Source organism: Crocuta crocuta, unplaced genomic scaffold (assembly GCF_008692635.1).
Source record: "Crocuta crocuta isolate KB4526 unplaced genomic scaffold, BGI_CrCroc_1.0 scaffold56, whole genome shotgun sequence".
NCBI classification, from domain to species: Eukaryota; Metazoa; Chordata; class Mammalia; order Carnivora; family Hyaenidae; genus Crocuta; species Crocuta crocuta.
In genome coordinates this window covers 2,951,223-2,975,823 of record NW_027531334.1, presented here as the reverse complement: position 1 = coordinate 2,975,823, position 24,601 = coordinate 2,951,223, and the positions used below count along the sequence as shown (strand labels likewise).

General features: G+C 39.5%; 1 protein-coding gene across 8 annotated transcripts; it reads right to left on the bottom strand.

The window, feature by feature from the left end:
* Positions 1–6,663: 6,663 nt before the first annotated feature.
* Positions 6,664–21,399, bottom strand: RMP64 (ribonuclease MRP subunit p64). 8 transcript variants are annotated; one of them, XM_077771840.1, is made up of 10 exons: positions 21,267–21,343; positions 19,523–19,605; positions 19,057–19,211; positions 15,698–15,777; positions 15,170–15,301; positions 14,546–14,623; positions 13,242–13,603; positions 13,031–13,092; positions 9,743–9,996; positions 6,664–7,301 (listed from the first exon to the last, which is right to left on the bottom strand). In XM_077771840.1, the coding sequence occupies exons 3-10, from the start codon at positions 19,090–19,092 to the stop codon at positions 6,839–6,841; spliced, it is 1,467 nt and encodes a 488-aa protein (XP_077627966.1). In that variant the 5' UTR covers positions 19,093–19,211; positions 19,523–19,605; positions 21,267–21,343; the 3' UTR covers positions 6,664–6,838. The 8 variants fall into 8 exon arrangements, with proteins under 8 accessions (XP_077627966.1, XP_077627963.1, XP_077627964.1 ...); XM_077771837.1 differs by lacking the exon at positions 21,267–21,343 and adding an exon at positions 20,827–21,177; XM_077771838.1 differs by lacking the exon at positions 21,267–21,343 and adding an exon at positions 21,024–21,177.
* Between the last annotated feature and the right edge of the window lie 3,202 nt (positions 21,400–24,601).

Below are 24,601 nucleotides of genomic sequence, written 5' to 3'. Positions count from 1 at the left end.
TTTTTTTTTTTTTTTTTAAAGAGATGGGAGTATGGGGAAAGCAGCATTTTAAATTCTTGGTTCTTCTGCCATCCCTATCCCTATTCCTAGTTCTTGCATAGCTGTGAACCCTAAAACTGTGGCAGCAATCACAGAAACAGTTGTTAGGACTGCTGAGTTCGTGCTTTTGCTGGTCCTTAGAATATAGGAGGTAGAGAAAACAATAACATTCAGTTGCCATTGTGGGCCAGCCATGTTGGCAAGGTATTTTGTATGTATTACCTTACTTAATTTCTCAACAGTTTTCTCTAGTTTATAGATGAGGAACTCCTCTCACAGTCACGTAACTAGTAAGTGAATTAGAACAGAATGGAGATTCAGGTTTATTTCCTAAAGTGGGAGTCAAAACATACATGACCTTCATAGTTTGTTAAGAAGCCTGACACATATAGTGACCTCCTCACTAAGGTTAATACTAGACAATTGCTAATTAATATTCTTACTTTAAAATTTTTCCCCTAATTTTGCTATATTAGGGCTACAGAGTTATAGAAGAGAAACTTCCAGTTATCAGGTCAGAAGAAGAAAAAGTCAGATTTGAAAGGCAGAAAGCCTGGTGCTGTTCAACATTGCCAGAGCCTGCAATCTGTGGGATCAGTCGGATTTGGGTATTCAGCATGATGCGTCGGAAGAAAATTGCTTCTCGCATGATTGAATGCCTAAGGTAACTTGAATGTAATTCTTCAAGTCATTTTCTGTTGTTTTAAGATTTCAGCAGATGTTTACTATAAAGATTGGCATTTAGTTAATCTTAAATGTATAACCTTTATCTTAAGATTTTTGTAAGATTGTCAGTGAATTGGATCTGTGTTTTTTATGTGAAGTTAATCTGAGGGGGGAGAAAACACTATCAGTTAAATAAGATTAAACCATTTTTACTTACTTTTAACTATATTAGGTCAAAATAACCCACTTATTTCAAACTATGTTCAATATCAGAATTTTAAAGAAAATAATTGTGGGAAAAATTTTTTGGAATTTAGCTTTTAAGAAAATTTGTCTTAATTTAAGAATATTATTTGTAAATTATTTAAGTCTCTTACTAGTTTTTTAGTTTGCTTTTATTGCTTGATTTTAAATTAAGGATATAGAGGAAAAGGCTCCAATAAATTGCATGTTTTGGTTTTTGTTCTTTTAAAGCACTTTTGCTAACAGATTAATGGAGGTTCAAATTAATCATGCAGATGAGGATTTAATGTCCGTCTCTTGTTTTTGTTTATTCCTAGAATCCCTGTCTGCTGTTATCTGTAGGTATAGCTTTCAAAGTAACTCATCATTGTGAGATCCTAAGGCTCCAGAAATCTTAGAGCCTTAATGTGTTTCTGGTCTCTTCCCCCTATTTTATTGTAAATAGTGATCAGGAGGGCTCAGGTCTGCCCACAATTTTCATAAGAGCAGGCAGGTCTATTTCTAGCTCTTTCAAAACTAAACCTGGAATATGTAGTTGCTGAAATAATTAATAGTCCTAAATATGAGGGTGTTGCTCCTCCTTTATTTTTTTTGTAAATGAAAAACAGTTTTACTTATTTTTCTTTAATTATTTTTTAGTTTATTCACTTAGAGAAAGAGAGAGAGTAAGAGAGAGCACAAGTTGGGTAGGGCAGAGAGAGAGAGAGATCGCCACCATAAGCTTCCTGTTAAAACTATTTATATTTTTTATATTTATTTTTTTTAGTTTCTATTTTTTCATTTATTGTTCTTCTTATGTACTCAGTTCACATTGTTAAGATTACATTGTAAAAATTTTAAGTCTGTATCTTAGCTAAATAAAAAGGTTTTGTTTTAAAAAGCCTTACTGATATATAATTATGTAGCATAAAATTCATCTATACAGTGAGTGGGTTAGTAAATTCAGAAGGCTGTGCAACCATCATCACTTTCTAATTCCAGAACATGTCCATCACTGTTCCCCCCAAAACCCACACCCATTAGGAGTCACTCCCCATTTCCCTCTCCCCCACCTTCTGACAGTCACTAATGTACTTTTCTATCTGAATGAATTGCCTATTCTGAACATTTCATATAAATGGATTCCTATAATATATGGCCTTTTGTGACTGGTTTCTTTTATTTAGAAGGTTTGGTTTCTTTTATTTAGAAGGTTTTCAAGGTTCATCTGTATTGTAGCACGTGTCTGTGTGCTTTATCCCTTTTTTTATTGTCGAATAATTCTCCATTATGTGCATTTACCACCACATTCCATTTATCCATTCATCAGTTGATGGACATCGGGTTGGTTGTACTTTCTGGCTACTGTGAATAATCTGTGAACATTCATGTACAAATTTTTGTGTATTTTTATTTCTTGGTAATTTTTGCATTTTTTTTCCTCTCAGTGTATACGTAGGAGTAGAATTATTGGGCCATATAGTAACTGTTGTATAACATTTTGAATAGCTGCCAAACTGTTGATCAAAGTAGCTACACTATTTTACAATCCCTTCAGCCACATATGAGCCTCCATATTATCACCAACACCTGTTACTATCTGTCTTTTATTATCTGTCTATTCTAAAGAGTGTGGAGTGGTATTTCGTTTTGGTTTTGATGTACATTTTCCTAATGGCTAATGATGGTCACCATCTTTTCATGTGTTTATTGGCCATTTATATATATTCTTCAGAGAAATGCCTATTCAAAGCCTATGTCCATTGTTAGTTTTTCTTTTTCTTAGTAAATTGTAATAGTTCTTCATATATTCTGGAGACAGGTCCCTTATCGGATATATTTGATCTGCAAATATATTTTTTTTTCAAAATTTTATTTAAGTTTTAGTTAACATAGTGCAGTATTGGTTTCAGCAGCAGAATTCACTGGTTCATCACTTAACATATAATATCCAGTGCTCATCATAACAAGTACCTTAATAGCCATCACCCACTAGCCCATCCTCCTCCCACATCCCTCCATCAACCCTCAGTTTGTTCTCTATCCTTAAGAGTCTCTTATGGTTTGGATTATTAATTTCAAGTATATAGAAATCTAATTAATTAAACATTTTTTTAATGTTTATTCATTTTTTTTTTTTAATATTTTTTATTTCTAGGAGAGAGAGAGAGACAGCGTGAGCAGGGGAGGGTCAGAGAGAGAGGGAGATACAGACTCTGAAATTGGCTCCAGGCTCTGAGCTGGCAGTCAGCACAGAGCCCGACGCGGGGCTCGAACCCACGAACCGCGAGATCATGCCCTAAGCGAAGGACGCTCAACCAACTAAGCCACCCAGGCGCCCCATTAGATTTCATTTTCATTAGAATTCTAAGTTGTTTGGAAAGATTAACTGATCTAGAATACTGCATTCCTTATATATATAAATTATCACGTTACGGACACATGTGAAGCTTTTTCACTATTTCCCCCAGAATTCTAAGGAGGAAGAGAGGGAAAAAGGAGGAGAAGAATCTGAGTCCAAAGGAACATTGGTCTAAGTACATAAAGTACAAAAAAGTGTCCGACCTGTAGTCCAATTCAGGCTTTATAGTTTTACTTCCTTAGATAACTCACTGAATATTGGTTTTTCCAATGAGGGATAATCTCCAAAGTCTCTTTCAACTGTAAAAGTTTATGATTCTTGAACAGTAATGGCACTTGAGATGAAGCAATCCAACCGCAGGGAAACTGACTCAGTGGAGTCATCTACAGGTAAGAGCAGAAGCAAGACTGGACCTTAAATCTTAGAATCATAGAAGCTGATGGCTATTTTTAGACTTGTCCTGAATGAATTATTATCCATGTTTTAAGGTACTAAGTAGTTACTACCACTTTGTAGGAAGCCAGGAAAAATATAAACAATGAAAAGTGACTAGAAATTTTAAGAACTTCGAATTAAATCAGGATGTTCAGCAAGGCTTCAGGAAAGAAGGAAGCTAAAGCAGTATTTAACTCTGCTTCGCCTGCTGCATGCATCAAAATCACTTGAGCTCCTCGTTTAAGATGCAGGCTTCTGTCCCTATCCCCTGGCTGTGTTTATCATTCTTTTCAAAAGGGAATCTGCATGTGTGTGTGTGTGTCCTATTGCTTTGAGCTTTTTTTAAAAAAATATATTGTCAAGTTGGTTTCCATATAATACCCAGTGTTCATCCCAACAAGTGCCCTCCTCCATGCCCATCACCCATTTTCCCCTCTCCCCCACCCCCATCAACCCTGTTTGTTCTCAGCATTTAAGAGTCTCTCATGGTTTGCCTCCCTCCCTCTCCTTAACTATTTTTATTCCCCTTCTCCTCTCCTATGGTCCTCTGTTAAGTTTCACCTGTTCCACATATGGGTGTAAACATATGGTATCTTCTCTGCCTGACGTATTTCATTCCACATATACCCTTGAGCTCCATCCACGTTCTACAAATGGCCAGATTTCATTCTTTCTCATTGCCATGTAATATTCCACTGTAGAGATAAACCACATCTTCTTGATCCATTCATCTGTTGATGGACACTTAGGCTCTTTCCATTATTTTTGGCTATTGTTGAAAGTGCTGCTATGAACATTGGGGTACATGTGCCCCTCTGCATCAGCACTCCTGTATCCCTTGGGTAAATTGCTAGCAGTGCTATTCCTGGGTCATAGGGGAGTTCTGTTGTTAGTTTTTTTGAGGAACCTCCACACTGTTTTCAAGAGGGGCTTCACCAGTTTACATTCCCACCAACAGTGTAAGAGGGTACCCATTTCTTTACATCCTCGCCAGCATCTAGAGTCTCCTGATTTGTTCATTTTAACCATTCTGACTGGTGTGAGGTGGCACCTCAGTGTGGTTTTGATTTGTATTTCCGTGATGAGGAGTGACATTGAACATCGTTTCATGTGTCTGTTGGCCATCTGGATGTCCTCTTTGGAGAAGTGTCTGTTCATGTCTTCTGCCCATTTCTTCACTGGATTGTTTTTCAGGTGTGGACCTTGGTGAGTTCCTTATGGACTTTGAATACTGGCCCTTTATCTGATATGTCACTTACAACTATCTTTTCCCATTCCGTCGGTTGCCTATTAGGTTTGTTGATTGTTTCCTTTGCTGTGCAGAAGCTTTTAATCTTGATGAGGTCCCAATAGTTCATTTTTGCTTTTAGGAAATGGACATTTTTAAACAACTCGCCAAGCGATTCTCAAAACAGCCTCAAGTAGGAGAACCATTAGTATAGATAAGTGGGAAACTGTGCAAAAGAACCAGGGCTAGATAAGGAGTGGAAAGGAAATAAAATGAAGGTGGCCAAGGAAAAGAAGGATGCTGGTTTATTTTTCTAGAAGTCTGTACAGAACATAAGACTTAAAGGCTACAACCTACTTATCAAATAGAAACTTACTGACCTAATTTTAGTAAATTAGAACATTCGAAAAATACATGAAACCTTACATCATTGAAAACATGTAAGATTTATCCTTTCTGAGCAATGGCACAAACAGTATGCAACTATCAGACGGCAGCATCAGCACCATATTATAAATTTACGTGTAGCCTCACTCCTAGGTCTATTTTGTGTAAACTAACCTTTCCTTTTCTTTTTAGTATTTATATTTTGAGAAATAGAGAGTAAACAGAGGATGGGCAGAGAGGGAGACAAATTCCCTAGCAGGCTCTGCACAGTCAGCACAGAGCCCCATGCTGGGGTTGAACCCACAAACCGTGAGATCATGACCTGAGCCAAAATCAAGAGTCGGGCGCTTAGCCGACTGAGCCACCCAGGCACCGCATAAACTTTATTTTTCATTTAACTAACTCACCTACTTCTGTTATCCTGTTGTACTTCATGTATAATAATACACCACCATACATCCTTTTTGGAAAAAAATTTATTTGGACTTGGTCACCAGCTCCCAAATAAATCAAAACAAAACACACACACACACACACACACACACACACACACACACACACACAAAAACAAACCCAGAAAGTTTTGGAGATCTTCAAAAGCATTTTAAATTACCCTCCTGTGAGGTAAGGTGAGAAGATGAAGTGAAATAATGGGTGTGGCCAGTCCCTGATAATAGTTAGTGGCACAATTGTTTAGTCCATTTTGATGATTAATTCTAATATATAATCAAGACTGCACAACCATTAGAAGCTGCAAACCTTGGTGTTCAGAGGACTTACCTACAACGGAAACAGTAAGACCAAAGTGACCTTCGAAGTACTCCTTGATACTTTCCATCACAGCCCATTCCCCAAATACCTTAAGGCACAGAGTAAGTTTTTATCAACCTAATTACTCAGTTCTTATTCCCTGGTAAATGATAAAATTATTCAGTTTTTCGGGGACCCACTAGCTTTTTTTTCTTTTCAAGATTTTTAAAAAATGTTTATTTTTCAGAAAGAGACAGAACGAGAGTGAGGTAGAAGCAGAGAGAGAGAGGGAGACACAGAATCCGAAGCAGGCTCCAGGCTCTGAGCTGTAAGTCAGCACAGAGTCTGACATGGGGCTCAAACTCATGAACCTGTGAGATTATGACCTGAACTGAAGTTGGGACACTTAAACCGACTAAACCACTCACATGCCCCAGGGTCCCACCACCTTTAATTAAGGAATTACATCTGCTTCTCAAGGACTGGATATGGTAGATTTTTTTCATCTTAACCCCTGGTACAAAGTCAAGGTCAAAATTTGACTATTTAGTAGTCAAGTGCTTATCAAATGACACAGAGCTACTGTAAATGTTTATTGAACTGAAATTACTGCTGTATAATGTTATACTAAACCAGTTCCTCTCTGACTCCAAGTGGTATTTCTAAATCTTTCCAACCTCAGCAAGTTCCATGTAAAATAGAACAGTGGACCAGTTTGTTAAGCAATTAAATGTCTCACATATGAGCATTTAAACTCCCATTAAGGCAAAAATATCATCAATGTCGTCTGTCTCCTTAATGGTTCCTGATGTATTACGTTTGTTCATTTGCACCATTGTCCAGGAATTAGTTTCATTTTCATGGTTTCCTGTAAGGTTTTCATGAAGTTGTTTCTCTTTAGTTTGTATGACAGGATTTGAAACTCTGCTCCTCAAGAGTTGCTCATTGTTGGGGTAGAGATCAGTTCTATGAACTGTGCAATGTGAGTGCTTCCATTTTCTGCTCTCTGTAGCATTCTGAGTCCCTTGAGGGGACTGCTGAATTTCCTCTGAAAGAGTCAGCTGCAACTTTCTTTGCCGTCTCCTCTGCCCCAGTAAAAATCTATTCTGAGATCTTCTTTGTCTCAAATGATGCTTTGAAGTCTTGATTCCTGCACCACGAAGAAGGCAGTTGCAAATAGATGTTTTTATGCACTTGAGTTTCTTTGGCAAACTTTAAAGGACAAGAGAAAGGAAAAATCTGGGATTAAAACACAGAAAAACATTTTCAAAAATTTCTGTCTTCCTTTTACCAACTCCCAATAGGAAAATACACAATTTATCTCCAAGTAGTGTGCCTGTGTATTTACCCCAGAATCATCACAAAAAATAAGGCAATAGAAGCTTGAGCCCAAATCTGTGTTTTCAGAGCAAAGGTTCCCTCTGACTCAGGTTGTAGACAAATATGTCCCCATTATGTTCCCAAAGTAAAGTAGCTTCTAGAACTGCCTAGCAAGGTAGCTGAATGGTGAGACACCAACATACTTTAGTGTCAGAGCTTTTCCCTGGTAACTACCTAACTGTTCATAATGTAACAGGGGTGGAGCTGAGGAAAGGATATATCACAAATAGAAAAATATGGATTTTTGGATGTATTAATCCATATCTGGATAAACAACTTCATGTTGTAGAAGGAAATAAGGGAAAAGGAGGAAATGTGAAGAGGGAGTGTAAAAAATGAAAAGATGGAGCTTCTGGCATAGACCACCTGACCCTTGAGCTACCCTAATTGTGATTCATGTATCATCTTCAAGCTTGGGAGTTCAGAACTCCCAAATAGCTGATCATTTTAGGTGTTTTTCTTCCGAATAAGGTATACTGCCATGAGGTATATCAGTACCTTGCTAACTGTTTCACTGTGATAGATTTCAGAAAGTTAGCATGGGTCTATAATTTCTACCCCATCACCCTTCCCTTTTCCTTTTTTTTTTTTTTAAAGTTTATTTATTTATTTTGAGAGAGAGAAAGCATGAGTAGGGGAGGGGCAGAGAGACGAGAGCAAGAATCCCAAGCAGGCTCCACACTGGCAGCATGGAGCCCAACATGGGGTTCGAACCCACAGACTGTGAGATCATAACCTGAGCTGAAGTTGGATGCTTAACTGACTGAGCCACCCAGGCGCCCCCCCTCTTTTCTTTTTTAAATAAATACATAACTTTGAGAAAGCCTATTATAATGTAGTGAATCATGATCAGTTTCCAAACCCTCTTTCTTGTCTTAACTGTAAGTGGTAATTTTTAAGTGGGGAGAGGGTAAGTGCACCTCCTAATTAAAATGGGAGTAGACAGGGGCGCCTGGGTGGCTTAGTCGGTTGAGCGTCCGACTTTCGCTTAGGTCATGATCTCGCAGTTCGTGGGTTTGAGCCCCGCGTCGGGCTCTGTGCTGACTGCCAGCTCAGAGCCTGGAGCCTGCTTCAGTCTGTGACTCCCTCTGTCCCTGACCCTCCCCTGCTCATGCTGTCTCTCTCTCTCTCCTAGAAATAAATAAAACATTAAAAAAAAAAAAAATGGGAGTAGACAAAATGAAAACAGAAGAATCAGAGGATCTGAATGGAGATCTAGATCTCCAGCTGTAACAACCTAAGCAAAATCCCCTACTTCCTCATCTACAAAATGAAGAGTAATACTGCCTATCTCAGAGAGTTACTATGGACATTAAGTTTAAAATGGACTATACATATATTATTGAAACAGCAACATAGGGCAGTTCAAAATAGCACTATCTTTGTGGGGTAAGGAATAATGGTTGAACCAAATAAACGCTAGTTGGTTACCCTTTTCATTAACTTTATTTATTATCATCTCTGTCTCGGGGTGTTTTCCACCCTAGAATAGATCCTTTTTAAATGGCTACAGGTCTTTAAGGGACCCTAATGTAGAAACCTTTCCAACGTTTCATCCCTTAGGAACACTCAATAACTCCTCTCACAGCTCTTAATCAAAACTTGTTTGGTTGCTCTTTGCAACCATTTGTCTGAAATTGTTACCATGGGCATCTATTATTTTTCAATAAAATTATAAAACCCTAAAGTGTCTAACCTCATTGTAGTGCTTCAAGGAATACTGGCTCACAGTCAAAGATAATGGTCCTTAAGCACTTCTGTGACTCTAAGGACCACAAGAAGAGGAAATCACTATGTGGAGAATCTGGCACCCATGAACGACATGACCTGACCCTAACCCCAAACTCTGGTGTGTGCCCTTGCAAGAGGCAGACCGCTTGTGCTCTCACACCCTCCTCCTACTGCATGGAAGCTGTGGGCAGACTGGCTGGCTCTCCTACTAGAGCCAGGGCTGGAGCCAGAGCTCCATGAGAAGGAAATTCTGTCTTACACAGGTGTATCCCCAGGCTCAGCAGACCACAGACCTAAGGCCTTTGGAATAAACAGCTGGAATGGGGAAGAGTATAAGTGAATAAATCCAATTAACCAAGTTAATGTTCTTCCTCTCAATGATATAGCTGTGCCCAAGAAAAGCCAACAAAACTGCATTTGGAATAGATCCCTCCTAGGGCTCTGGACATCCCATTTAAAAAAAAAAGCTGACTTCAATATATATACTTCTGCCTAAATGACAACAGAAAAAGTGAAGGATATAATTATTATTATATACCTACCCATAGCCTTGAGCTTCCACATGTTTAAGCCGGTTACTTTTAAGAAGTTTGTTACCCAGAAAGGAGGCCTGAGCCTTGAGCTTTTTGCTCCTGCACCACAAAATCGCCATTTGGAGTTCTTCAGAAAGTTGAATGAAAGTCTTAGCCTCTCGAAATCTTTGCACAAAACTTTTGGCACAGGGAGTTCCTGATGCTCTCTGAGAAGAATGTTTGGTTGCCTTTAGTTTGGACTGAGAACATTTAATGCTGGTCTCCTGAAATATGGAAAGGTGAAAAAAATATATTGGATTTATTACTGAGTTATAAAGAGAAAAGTTAACTATGGGAATTAGAAAATGTTTTTCAAAAGACATTTTTTTTAAGTTCACTGTGCCTTTCTTTTTCTTAAAAAAGTTAATTTTTTATCCACTGCTCCTAACACAAGATTTTTTTTTCCTCTCTGCACAACAATAGATCTCACCTATAACTGAATGCAGATGGGAAACACAGATGGGAAATTGTTGGGAGCCATTCTGAACTCACTAGTTGAGAAAACTCCTTGTGAGGTTAAGGCAAGTTTGCAAGGCCTCCTGCTGTCAAGATGATGACCGATATCCACCCCCACTCAATTGTTTCTGCTTAAGCACTGACCCCCAAAGCACCCTGTTGATTGTTGATTGGTATTCGAAGTGACCTTGAAAATGCTGATTGCACCTTGTGAAGGAACCTATTGTAGGAACTTCTTTTGTGATTCTGGAAGCAAACATTGTGCTTCCTCCCAAACCTGTTTTCCCTTATACTTCCCCTTAAGCAAAGAGGCTGCTGACTCAGGCTCAGAAAGAACTTTTGCCTTTGCTATGCTGAAAACATTGTCTTGCTTGGATTTGAATGCTAAAGATACCTTCCTTCCCCATATGATAAGCATCTAAATCACCTACCTCAATCACTATTGATAAACGTTATGCAGAGTCTTCTACAAATCTATGTTCTGGGAAATTTCTACGTATCAAAGAAAATTGTCTTCAAAAATCATTGTCTAAGGCAAATGTCACTTCTGTGCTGTTCCCCATACACTTAACCATAAATATAGCTAAGTCTCAATCAGTGCAGAGATGCCTGCCTGGTGACCAGAAAGAATCTCGTGGCTCCCTCATCCCGCTCTCACCGACACCGTCCATCCTTCAGCGACCCCTGGGCCAGCTGGAGCTGGACCCCGGCAGGAAATATAAATATTCTGACAACCTATTTAACCTATACATAAAAATGAAACTCTACATGAATAAATATTGGTCAAAGTCTATCTGGCAGGGGAAAAAAAAATCACTGAAGAGCCCTTTTCCTAGATACTTACTATTGGATCACCACAGATTTGTTTTTCACTTATTTCTATACCCTGAGTTACTTTTCAACACTGTGTCACAAATGTTACTGAAAATGCATGGAGACAGGGATGGCTGCTGAAAATATGTTAAAAATGCTTAAACTGCCATCATTTCCAGTTCAACCATCTTTTGATGTGACAACTTTGTCTCTTCAATCCTGTCTTTCTACATCAAGTGAAGGTTGAATTGTACCAACTTTTATTGTTTATGAAAGTATACCATTTACTAGACTTGCTTTCATCCTTCATTCAAAGCTTACCTTCCAAATTTCTCATTCAAGAAAAACATAAAAAAAAAAAAGAAAATAGAAAAGTAGAGACGTATCAATATTTTGTGTTGGTGATCGATAAAAGAAATTTGACCTTGAAAGCAAGGTGAGCATGTTAGTGCTAATTGCTAAAAATGTGGTAGTGATTAGTCATGAGTAAGGGAAGCTGACCAACCAGCCCGCTTCACAACCAGCTCCCCTAGGAACTGCTGGAAGGTCTGCAGAGAGCCACAGCTCCTGAGACAGAGCTGACAAAACTCTCTGGGGGACTGATGTAATGGGAAAGGACAAAGACTATGAAACCAAACTGCCTTTGTTCAAATCCCAGCTCTGACTCGTATTTGCTGTGTGGCCTGAGCAATTTCTCGTCCTTTCCATACCTCAATTTTCTCATCTGAAAAATGAAACAGTAATAATATTACCTGCCCCACGGGGCTTTTGCAAGGTTTATAGAAGTTCATACATGTAAAGCATTTCGAACACTGCCTGGCAAAGAGTAAAAGCAGTATATGTATTAGCTATTATTACGACAAAGATGATGATGATGATGATTCCTCCCTCTGGAACTCATAAACTGGACAGAATAGAAGTCCAAGCTAGAATCCTTATAAACATTCAAGAAAGTACTCTGAAAAGTACTCTGACGTACTAGAAATGATTAAGAATTCTTAACTAGAACAGAAGAAATAATCCATGCAAGAAACCAGGAGAAAACAATTTGAGAAGAAGGGATGGTAACAGAAGTCAAGGAGTTACCACAAGAAAGAGGGTGACACTGACGTGCTTATCGGTTGCTAGGTGCAGAACAGAATTTACAGGCAACGACTAAGAGGAATCATTCAAACTTGAACGCTGACAGGGAAGAAAGAGAAGCCTCATGACAAAAGACAAGGATGACAGTAACAATGATAAAAGTAGCTAATGATATCTAGCAACAGGTATGTGTTTTGAACCCTTTACATGAATTAAAACTTCTTAATCCCATGAGATGCACACTTATTAGAAAACAGAGGTATGGACAGGTCAAGAAACTTCTTCAAGGTCACATAGCTAGTACCAAGTGAAGCCAGAACTCAAACAATTTCTGTCTGACTACAAAGTGCATACTTTTTTTTAAATTTCATTTATTTCTGAGAGAGAGACAGAGAGAGACAGAGAGAGTGTGTGTGTGTGTGTGTGTGTGTGTGTGTGTGAGAACAGGGGAGGGTCAGAGAGACAGGGAGACACAGAATCTGAAACAGGCTCCAGGCTCTGAGCTAGCTGTCAGCACAGAGCTCAAGGTGGGGCTCAAACCCACAAACCATGAGATCATGACCTGAGCCGAAGTCAGACGCTTACCCAACTGAGCCACCCAGGCGCCCCTAAAGTATATACTCTTAATATAATCCACACCTACAGTGGATCCGAAGGACACTTTAAAATTCTAGTGAAACCTTTAGTAAATGTTTCTGAAGGCATTCTATAAACTGAACTTACTAGATGCACTCAGTCCCTTGGGAGTGCCTGTATTCATTTAGAAACAGAGACTGAGAACAAAGGTGGCACTAAGCTGAGAGCTGGGGATAAAAACAGAGGATTCAATCTCTGCTCTTGGTTAAGTGGTATCTACTTTATAAAGTAGCAGAAATCATAAGCCACAGTAATAGAAGCCAGACAAACCTGAAGAGCCTTGTGCTTCAGCTGCTTGCAGAAAGCTCTCAAATCAAATTCTGATGACTTTTCTGTAGAGATGAAGAGACCCACAGAGACAAAAACTTAAGCAAACAACTTTAAAATCAATGAATTCTCAAGTATATGATCTTTCTTGCTGAATTACTACAAAAGAAAAAAAGGGAATTAGAAGAATGTGTGCTATATCAGAGAAAATTACCTTTGAAGATTTTCTTATTTTTTACTGGCTGTCCAAGATCCATATCACTCTGTATATTGATCTTCATTTGCTTAGCTTTTTTGCAGATTCTATGTAGAGTTTCTTTGCTAGACCTTGGTGATTGCTCTTTTGTTAAAAACAGTTTATTTAACAATTTAGTTACTCCTTTAGCTGGAAAAGCTGTGGGAGTTTTTTTCTTAAAGACTTCAAAATAGGGCTGTCCTAAAAATTTGGCAATATCAGAGGGAAAGGTAAAATCTTTGAAGTAGGGCAGTGGTTGAATCTTAGAGACTTCCTGAAGCAATCCAAACAATGGCTCATATAAAGAAGTCAGCCTTCTTAAAACACCTTTATAGAGAACCCTAGAGAAAGACACAGGAGGTCAGGAATTAGCCAGTAATTATAATTTGCAGATTATTTAATAACCACAACAGTTTTAAGGCTGAAAATAAGTGTCTATCAATCCGCCACTATAGATTAAAAAACAACAACAACAAAAAAACAACCCTCTGGCGCATATTTGCAAAGAGCCAGATTAGTCCAGCCCAAACAGAAAAATCCAAGTACAAAATTTACTTAAAACTTGAGGCGCCTGGGTGGTTCAGTCGTTAAGCATCTGACTTTGGCTCAGGTCGTGATCTCACCGTTTGTGGGTTTGAGCCCCACACTGGGCTCTCTCCTGTCAGCTCAGAGCCAGCTTTGAGTCCTGTGTCTGTCTGTCTCTATCTCCCCCTCCCTTCTCGCTTTCTCTCTTTCTGTCTCTCTCAAAAATAGATGAAAACATTTAATAAAATAATAAAATATTTAAAGAAAAAAACTGAAGTCCTACGTGGAAAGAGGTCTCAAAGGATATGCATCAAAATCTTACGTGTGGTGAGATTTTAGGCAAATTTCAGGTTCTTCACATCTTTATTTTTTTTTGTAATGTCTTAAAATAAGCATGTATTATTATGATGATCAACAAAAATTAAAGCTATTTTCATCACAGAAAAGAATAATGGAAGGTTTGACATTTTAAAATAATATGTTAGTTATCAGTAATTCTAATGTTGTTACCCCTAAGAATCAGCAGAATAAATAAGATGATTAGAAATAGTACTTGAGATACCCAGGTTAAAACCTCAAAGACATAACCATCAACACTCAAGTTCCCAATCCATTCCAAATAAACTCTGATCAGGTGAAGAAAGGGAACCCCTACACCATCAGTATTCCACGGGAAAACAAATATGAAAACAACTAATGAGAAACCTGGGTGGAGTTAGATGAAAAACGAAGGCTTTCAGAGGTATGTACATACATACCATAACCTGCTCACCAGCCCAACCATCACAAGGTTTAAAATAATGAATTCTCGTAAACCTAGATGTTTCACAGTCAAGCTGGAGAATCAAGTTAAAGTTGGAAAACAAAACGAAAGTAATTTGAGTTTTCTAAGTTACATTCATGAAAGAAACAGATTGGAAATAGAATCTTCTTGAAGAAATTAAAGCCTTAAAACATATCTGGGGGCACCTGAGTGGCTCAGTCAGTGAAGCTTCTGACTTTGGCTCAGGTCAGGATCTCGCAGTTTGTGGGTTCAAGTCCTGTGTTGGACTCTGTGCTAACAGCTCGGAGCCTGCAGCCTGCTTCAGATTCTGTGTCTCCCTCCCTCTCAGCCCCTCTCCCCACTCACACTCTGTCTTTCTACTCACTTCTAAAATTAAGAATTTCTAATTGTCAGTGCCCTTAGGATAAGACACGTGACATAGAGACTGGCAGTCTCTGGCAACGGCTGGATCAGGCAATTCCTAGAAAAAGGAGGCCAAGAAGCAAAATTTTTAAGGTTATAACTTCTACAAACCTCCTAGCTTTCAAATACAAATACTATTAAATATATCCAAGCAATTCCAATTCAGGGGAAAGCATTTCACTTGACTCAAGGATACAGAAATGTCTTGCAGCAACAGTCCAAGAAGCGAAGTAACAACTTGCAGGCTCCCAAAATCTTCATGAGCACCAATTCAACCACTGGTTGGCTAGGGATGACATATGCTGTGGTAGTTACAGGATGATGCTGACTTCACAAAAAAAAAAAAAAAAAGTATGTTATTTTTATTCTTAAAGTTCATTAATTATAAAGCTCTGACAGTGGAATTTTCAAGTGCAGGTGAGCTTGAAACTCAATTTGAGGTAGTTCTGCTCAATGACTTGCTGAAGTTGATGGACACTGATATTTCAATAATCCATCATGACCCAAAAGTCAGTATCTTGCTATCCCTCCACAAGCCAACAGAGGAGAGATGACAAATACAGAGGAGATCACAAATACCAGGCTCCCCTTACTAAAACAGGATTTGGACAGCTGAGGTACAGTTGGTTATATGCCAACACCAAGCGATGTCCAAAGGGAGATCACAATGAAGAGAGTTCCCAGCCCACCACAAAGCCCATCGCAAAGCAGCGAGACCACTTACTTGGAAGAAAACGACTCAGAGAGATGTTGAATTGAACCCTCCAAATCCATGTTTTTCAAACGTTTTAAACACTGTTCAACCTGAAAGGGGAAGAACAGCTCAAATTTACAGAATATGGACATGGCCACTACTGTGACCAGGAAAGCCAAGAGATGCAAAAGTTCAAAGTATGAAAATACACTGAACACCACAGAATACCTTCATTTTAGGGTAAACTAATCTGTAGCCCAAAGCAATTGCTCCTGCTCAAAAATTGGAAATTAACCCAGCTGAACACATTTCTCAAACACTTTTTAACTAAGAATTTACTATATGCCAGGATGTGACTGATGCTATAAAGGGCACTCAATTAAGTATGAGATTATTCTCAAGATTATAATTTTTCTGAAGCAACATGATTTCTAATAGTGAAACTATTAAAACAAGATAGTAGATGAATTAAGTAATAGATTTCAACAGCTTATAAATGGCCCCAGAGGTGAGTAAACGGATTTATTCACTTTACAAGTATATATGGGACACTTTATGGAAGGCATGCTGGGAAATAAAATAGTATATGACACTTCCCAATCTCTAGTTGCTAAAAACCTTGTAGTAAAAATAAGAAGACATATAAAATATTTAAATAATGAAATAAAAGATGTGCCTTATTTAAAATTGCAGTCCCCTCTGCACTCCAACCTTTCCTGCTTTATTTTTCTCCTGACACTTTCGATGGACTGATTCATTGAGTGATGCCCTTTCTCCTCTCAACTACAGTGTGAACTTCATGAGGGCAATATCTTTCATCTATCTTATCCATCACTGTAACTCAGTACTTAGCACAGTGTTAAGTAGGCACTCAGTAGCATTTTTATTTAAAACAAGTTAAAGCAAAACAAAAAGCTATCTATTTTACAAAATGTGGTAAGAATTCTATAGTCTCCAGGAAATACCACACAAAGGGCATGCATGGAATGGCATCCAGACTCTGAAGGGTGTAAAAATCTGGATTGGCACTGATACTGGCAAAGATAGTATCTTTCTAAAGCTGTATATGCTAAAAATTTAAGTATCGATTCTATTTTAACAGCATAGTCTTCAGAACAGTGGAGGTAACAATTCTCAAATTTTCTGGGGTTACCTCCTATCTTTTCAGTTTTTAATTCTGGATCCTATGCTTTGAGAGAAGAGCTGACAAATTAAGATGGGAAAGCACTTGGAAAATACAGTAAATGAACTATGGTTCAAAAATAAGGGAAAATAATTCTGAGAATTTAAGCAAGGTAGAACAAGGAGGAACATAAGAACAGTCCATATATTCAAAGTATTGTCATACAGAAAGAGGAATCAAGACTATTTTCTGTGCTTCATTAATAAGAATATTAGAGATAGGCTAATTCTACTGCTTAGCTTTCTTTGAAAGGAGAAAAAATAATGTAGATGACAGCACTGTGTAAATAGTGAAATGTTAAGCAGATGTAAGTCAGCAGTAGTAATGGAGATGGTAGTTGCAGGAGCATGAAACATGTTCCCTACTCTAAGGGACAGCAGGAAAAATAAAACATATGCAAATAACTGCCACATGCAGACTGTGCTCAGTACCATAAAAGAACCACAAAGGGGAAGCCCAAATAGCCCACAGTCATAAAAAGAGGAGTTCAACCACACTAATAATAAAAAAAAATGCAACTTAAAATGAGATTACCACAATATGCCCTCATGTTACCCCTTGGGAAGAAGTTTCACTGCTGGACAGTGAAAGGGGACTTACAGAATAGGAAGACTTTTAACAGACAGAGATGAGAGACTGGGTATGCTAAATATACAGCACCAGATAAGCAAATGTTCAGGTGAGACAACAAATGTGGTGAGCAGGGGGACTTGTGAAGAGTTCAGGTGTCTGGAGTATAAAATATATGAAAGTGAGAGAGAAGCCTGAGCTAAGGAAAACTAAAAAGGCCTGATCATGGAGGATCTTGTAAGCCAAGCTAAAAGATTTCATCTTTACTCGGGAGCCAATAGAGAACTATTAAAAAAAATCAAAGCTGTGCTTTAGGATGATTAACCTGGCTTTGGCATACAGAATATGTCAGAGTATAGGAAAGACTGGAGTTGAGAAAAGATCAATTAGGATAGCAAGACAACTAAAAGTTGACATGGTCTGAAAAAAGAAGATGCAGCCAGAATTAAAATAAGGGTGTCGATGCAGAGAAAAGTTTTGACTAATCAATTGAATGGGAGAGCTACATAAGAGGAAGAAGCAGAGAAAACAGAACACCAGATTTTTCTGACTGGATATTATTCACAGCTTGGAAAAGCAGAAGGAAAAGTAGGTTCAATCTGATACGTTTAACTTGAAATACATTCAAGTTTGGTTTTGGAGTAAAAGACTCATGAGATAAAAAGCTGCCCCAGAGAAGAAAACTGAGGGAAAGACCATGCTCCCAGATCTTTCTTTGATGAAGAAATCTCCATTCTTTTTGCCTTAAGTAATGGGAGTGGAAAATTAACCACAAAGCATGAATCTGTAAGGTTAGAGTACACGTCTGTCTTTTTCACCCCATATCTGGCACATAAAGTCACAAAAAGTGGCACCTGGGTGGCTCAGTCAGGTAAGTCTCTGACTTGATTTCAGCTCAGGTAATGATACCTGACATGGTGAGATGGAGCCCCATGTCAGGCTCCGCACTGAGCATGGAGCCTGTTTAAGACCGCTCTCTGTCTGTCTCTCTCTCTCTTTCTCTGATCCTCCCTATCCTAATAAAAAAATAAATTAAAAAAAATTTTTTTGAAAAAGGTTACAAAAAATACCTGCAGGATTGCAGGATTAATAAAGTGAATGAATGAAAGAGCTTATAAAGAACCCAGCTTAGGAGACTCTGCTCTATACTGTAGAGGGCCCAATCTAAAATTTACAGACCACTTACAGCCATTTAATCTAATATATTACTGATTAGAATATATGCCCCACAATATATAAACCACAACTTTGTTCTTTTTAGGATTTTAGGATTTTGATTATGCTCAGGAAGTTGTTCCTTAATCCAGCACTTTGTCTTGCTTAAATCACTGTATCTGTGAACAAGACAAAAGCACTCTTCTTATAGATTATATATAATGAAGAAAACTTTTCATAAAACGAGAAACGAGACTGGGGAAAAATTAAACATAGTTCCTTTCTAAAAATAAGTTGCTTTTTGAAATGCTTTCAGGGGGAAAAAAATGAAAGCCCACATGCAGCTTTGGACTGAAGATCTATTAAGTCACAAGCAATTTACTAAGTTTCCATAAATAACAAAATATAGTGGCAGTGTGACCTCTTTTCAGCAAGTAAACATGTTGAGTGTTGAGTCGTAAACACAGGGCTTCCTTCTCACCTGTTTGAGGGCTAAATGGGGCTTGTGGCGGCCCATTCTGTAGTGATTGCTGTAAAGGACTGCACAGAGCACATCTGTTTCTGCATCCAAGGTTTGGCTCTTCAGCGACTGTGTAACAAGACCGCATTCTCTAATTACAGCTGCAACGCAAAGGTCTAAACCAGAGACATTTAATAAAACTTAATACGTATTTCTGCATTAAGTATATTATATAAAAACACTGTGGAGGAACATCTTTCCTTCTTAAGGGGATTAAGAACAAATTAACATAACCAGCTTTAACTATAGGAACATAACTGATGATTCTAAGTATGTGAGAAGATGGAAATGGTGACATATGATATAAAGTCCAGAAATCAGTAAAAGAACATCTGTTATATCTTTGCAACACATTTTATTGATTTTTTTAAATAATATTTCAAGTGAGTACTTTGCAGTCATTTGTTGTACACTTACACCTACTTACCTTGATGGTAGGGTTCCTGTTACACACTTCACTGAATCTCCAGTTATGAACATAAGCAAGGCAGAATGAATACACTCAAACTCCTAAAAGCAAAGGTACTTTAAGAATATATTCAGGGGGCGCTTGGGTGGCTCACTCAGTTGAACATCTGACTTCGGCTCAGGTCATGATCTCGCGGTTCGTGGGTTCGAGCCCCGCGCGTTCGGCTCTGTGCTGACAGCTAGCTCAGAGCCTGGAGCCTGTTTCAGATTCTGTGTCTCCTTCTCTCTCTGACCCTCCCCTGCTCATGCTGTCTTTCTCTCAGAAATAAATTTTTAAAAAACTTTTTAAAAATTAAAAACAAAAGGAATATATTCAGAAGAGAAACTACCATGGCAACTGGAAGTTACATTATTTGATGCATGCCTGACTCAACACAGGATGCTCAACAGAACAGAATGACAGCCTCCTAGTTGGAAAAGCTGTGAAGTAGAAGATGGAGTTCATGTGTTTCTCTGTGGCTCTAAGGGTAGCACTAGCATCCTAGATGGAAATAACACAAAGGCAAATTCCTACACAACAGGTTAAACTTAATTTTGTTTTGTCTCAACTATATGAAGCCAGAATGGGCTACCTTGAGGATGGGGAGTGAGCTGCTGGATTTGCATGCCTGATAGGAATCCTGTTAAGGAATTTTTGAATAGGGGCGCCTGGGTGGCTCAGTGGGTTAAGCAACTGAATTCAGCTCAGGTCATGATCTCAGGGTTAGTCATTGGGCTCTGTGCTGACAGCTCAGAGCCTGGAGCCTGCTTCAGATCTGTGTCTCTCTCTGCCTCCACCCCACTCGTGCTGTCTCTTTCTCTCAAAAATAAGTAAACATTAAAAAAATTAAGGAAGTTTTGAATAGGAGAGGGAAGATTAATCTATAAACTGCCTGGGTTGATGGACGGGGAAGAGGATGTCAAGATTAGATAGGTTGTACTTAATATTAACTATCATTTGAATGTTTATTTACTGCATTAGGCACTGTTCCAAATGCTTGATAACGGTAACTCTTCCTCAAAACAGCGCTATGAGGCAGGTACAATTTTTTAGCCTCATTTGAAAATTAGCAGAGGCACAGAAAGTTTATATAAGGACACTTCCCAACCAGCCCAGCTCCAGCAAAGCGAAGTGCCTGGATTCAAACCCAATTTGGCTCCTAACTGTTGCGCCCTACTGCCTAAAAAAAGTACTATCGGTAAAGCATCTTCGTTTAAGAGCACCCTCCCTCAATTACAACACTAGACACTCCCAACAGCCGGTGGAAGGTAGGGAGGACTAACCCCATTTTACACATAAGGAACCAGAGGCCCAGAAGGACTGCATTCTAAATCCAGAGTGCCCCCAACGCCCTCTTAGAAGATCAGGAAACAGACTGAAGGGTGAACAGGGCTGCTGGTGGCCTAAGGAAGCACAGTACTCCCTAACGCTGGCTGGGTCCACCTCTCTCCGCCCCTGGGCGGAGGGCTGGGCCCCGGACCTTCATAGCTCCAGCCAGGTCGTGAGGTAGGTACAGCGGGTTAAATGAGTGACTCCAAAGTCAGAAGCCCCACAGACTACCCTGGGTAACTCCGAAGCCCACGCGCCCGCAGCCAGATCCGGCCCCGCGCCTCTTCCCAGTGTCCCGCGGGCTCCGGAAGTCCCGCCCGCTGCGCACGTGCGCTGGGCCCGGCCAGACATCGCCTCCGGAAACGTCTGCAGCTGCCGGGGACCCCTCACTCACCCAGCGCCGCATGGGGGTCCTGTACTGTCACTACACTGTGGCTCCCCGCCTTCGGGATCCTCACGCGGTTCCACGGCTCCGGGCCCGGCAGCACCGCAGCCATCTTGGGACGCGGGGGAGGGACTGGGAAAGGCGGAGCTGGGCGAGGCCTAACGGAGCGACCGAGGGAGGGGCGGTGAGAGGAAATCTGGGGGAGGAAGAGAGCTAGGGGTGGTGCTGGGGCGGGGCTCTGAGGTGGGGGCGGAGCCTTCACGAATCGTTCATCAAATAAGGTGGACTGGGAGAGTGGTCCAGTCCCTGATCACCAAAATGCGGCCCTGTTTCAGGAGAGCTTGGGGGTGCGCGGAAGCTCTATCCCAGTGCTACTCAATCAGAATCACCAAATGAGGGGAGGAATCTGCATTGTATTTAGGCTTCCCCACGGGATTCTGCGGCACAACCAAGTTTAGAGTTACTTCTAGGCATTCTACAGATGTAACTGAGGCCACTCATAGACCCCCCATCTGCACATGAGACATTAGGGGGGAAGGAAGACATGAAATGAAAGAAATGCGAAGTGCGGCGTTTGAAACACAAAAGACAGGATTTACTTTGTCAGGCAGGTTCTTCTGTCTTCACCAACAGCAAAACTGCATCACATCAAAGAAACTTGGAGGCCCTCTAACTATCAACCCCATCCTCTATAATTGTTTCAGTTAAGGTGGTATCCCAAGTTCTACTGATTCTCACCTCATTAGTAACTCTCTAATAGATTATTTATCATCAGCCACAATGATGCCACCTTACTTGAATAAGCCCTTCACTATAGTGTATTACAGAGGCAATTCGTGGGTTTTGGAGACAGACCGCCAAGGTTCTAATTCTAGTTCTTGCTATTTATTTGCTCTGTGATCTCAAGAGAGTTACTTAACTTCTCCAAACCTTGTGCCCTTATGGGGAAAATGGGAAAAATGAAAATAATGGTCTCTGCCTCAGTGCTTTAAGGAGCTTTAGACCAGTGTCAGGCATTCAGGTATTTACTCTTAGCAGAATTAATATTATTATTTCTACTGTTTAATGCACGTAACCCTGCCCTACTGAAACACGTGCCATTGCCCTTCCTGCATGCCTTTGCAAATACTAACTCCTCCACTTGGGCCATGTCCGTGAAACAGTCTCCCCTCCTCAGCGTTGGTGTCATCACCTCTGGGTAGTTCTTCCTGAACATCCTATCCCCACTCCATAACTTGACATAGAGAGACCCCTTTGTATAGTACATAGTGCCTTGAATTGGCCTCTGTATTGTCTTTCTTTTGCTACTGTATTAAATCACTACAAACTTAGTTGCTTAAAAGACACTATATTTCTGAAGGTCGGAAGGGCAAAATGGATCCCACTGGACTAAAGTTGTCAGGGCCGGATCTTTCTGGAGGTTTTAAGTGAAAAATTCATTTGCTTTTTCCAGTTTCTAAAGGCCACTTGCATTCCTCAGCTCATATTTGTATCCTCCATGTTCCAAGTCAGTAACAGTATCTTTCAGTCTCCCTCTACTCTCTCATCCTCCTGACTTCTTAGAAAGACCCTGGTGATTACATTGGGCCCTCCAAAATAACCCCATATAATCTCCCCATCTCAAATCTCTAACTGAATCACATCTACAAAATTTGTTTTGCAATGTAAGGTAACATAGTCACAGATCCTGGGGATTAAGACATGGACATCTTTGGGGAGCCATTATTCATCTATCACAGACTGTCATAGAATTTGCTACACAGTGTTGTATTAGTGTATTTGTATGTCTTCTCCAGTAGCCTATGAGCTTACTGAAGGCAGTACTACCAATACGGTTCACTGATCTTTCTTTATATCTTAATTCTTAGCTCAGTGCATGGCATATATATAGTAGGATCTCAATAAATTTTAATATTTGTATTGAGGTATAATTGCTATCCAAAGAACCACACATATTTAATGTATATAATTTCATGCTTTTTTAATATTTAATGCAATTTCACAGTTTTTTAATATTTACTGGTTGAAAAAGAGACCAGAAAATGCTTGAATAGAGTTTTGAAAACATTCTTAGGAATTTCTCAGGCAGATAAGGGAAGAAGGACTTCCCTGACAGAAAGGTGGTAAACAACATGAGTTGGAAGAATCAGCGGTCCTGGGTCAGTATTGCTGCAGCTTGATGTGTGCTGAGGGATGAATCTTGGAATGGCGATGTCAGATCCTGGGCAGAACTTGAATTTTACTCTGAAGGCTGGTGGTTCCCCATACTGGATGGTCATAAATTACCTGGATAGCCCTTACAAAAGGGAAGTTATGTGGCCCCACTTTGGAAATTCTTATTAGGTCTGTGTAGGACTCTAATTTTTGTTTTTTAAAAGTTTCTTGTGATGGTAGTTGAAATTGGGGAGCTCTTGCTGTAAATGATAAAGGAGTCTTGGAGTCTTAGGCAGGACAGTTTTGGTTACTTTGAATCAGAGAGCACCCTAAAAACAGATTGAAGGGAGACGAGGCTGGACATGGGGAGGTAAAGGTATCTACTCCTAACACTGAGGCAAGACGTGATGATGGCCTGAATTCAAACTTTGGCACTGAAGATGGATAGTAGAACTTATTTAAATGTCTGGTATTTGGATATTTACATGTGTAGTATGACTTCCAGGTTTTTGCTTTGAGTTTGCAAATAGCATTCAAAAGTAGAACAGAGTTAGGTGGATGGTAGGGATTATGAGATAACTTTTGATATACTGAGTTTGAGATCACCCACGGCCACAGAATATGGCCAGTTCGCCTATTGAATAAATGGGACTGTAGCCCAAAGGGTGATTGCAAAGGGAGGAAGTAGAAATGGTGAATCTAGGATAATATTTTTAGAAGCTTAGAGAAGGGGAGACAGTTTAATTTATAATAGGGATGCAGCATTCAGCAGAGTATTGTTTTGTTTCTCATTTTAAGGTAGTGTATCAGTCAGGGTTCCATGATTCACAAAGAATCAATAGGATGTATAAATATCACACACATATATGTATTACATATATATAAAGGGATTTATTGTAAGCAATTGGGTTGTACAATTGTGGGGTTGGATAGTCAAGTTTGACTCCATAAGGCCGGCCAATAAGAACAGGCTGGGGGCGCCTGGGTGGCTTAGTAGTTAAGCATCCAACTTCAGCTCAGATCATGATCTCACGGTTCATAAGTTCAAGCCCTGCATCAGGCTCTTTGCTCATAGCTCAGGGTCTGGAGCCTGCTTCAGATTCTGTGTCTCCCTCTCTCTCTGTCCCTCGCCTGCTTGTGCTCTCTCTGTCTCCCAAAAATTAATAAACATTTAAAAATTTTTAAAAAAG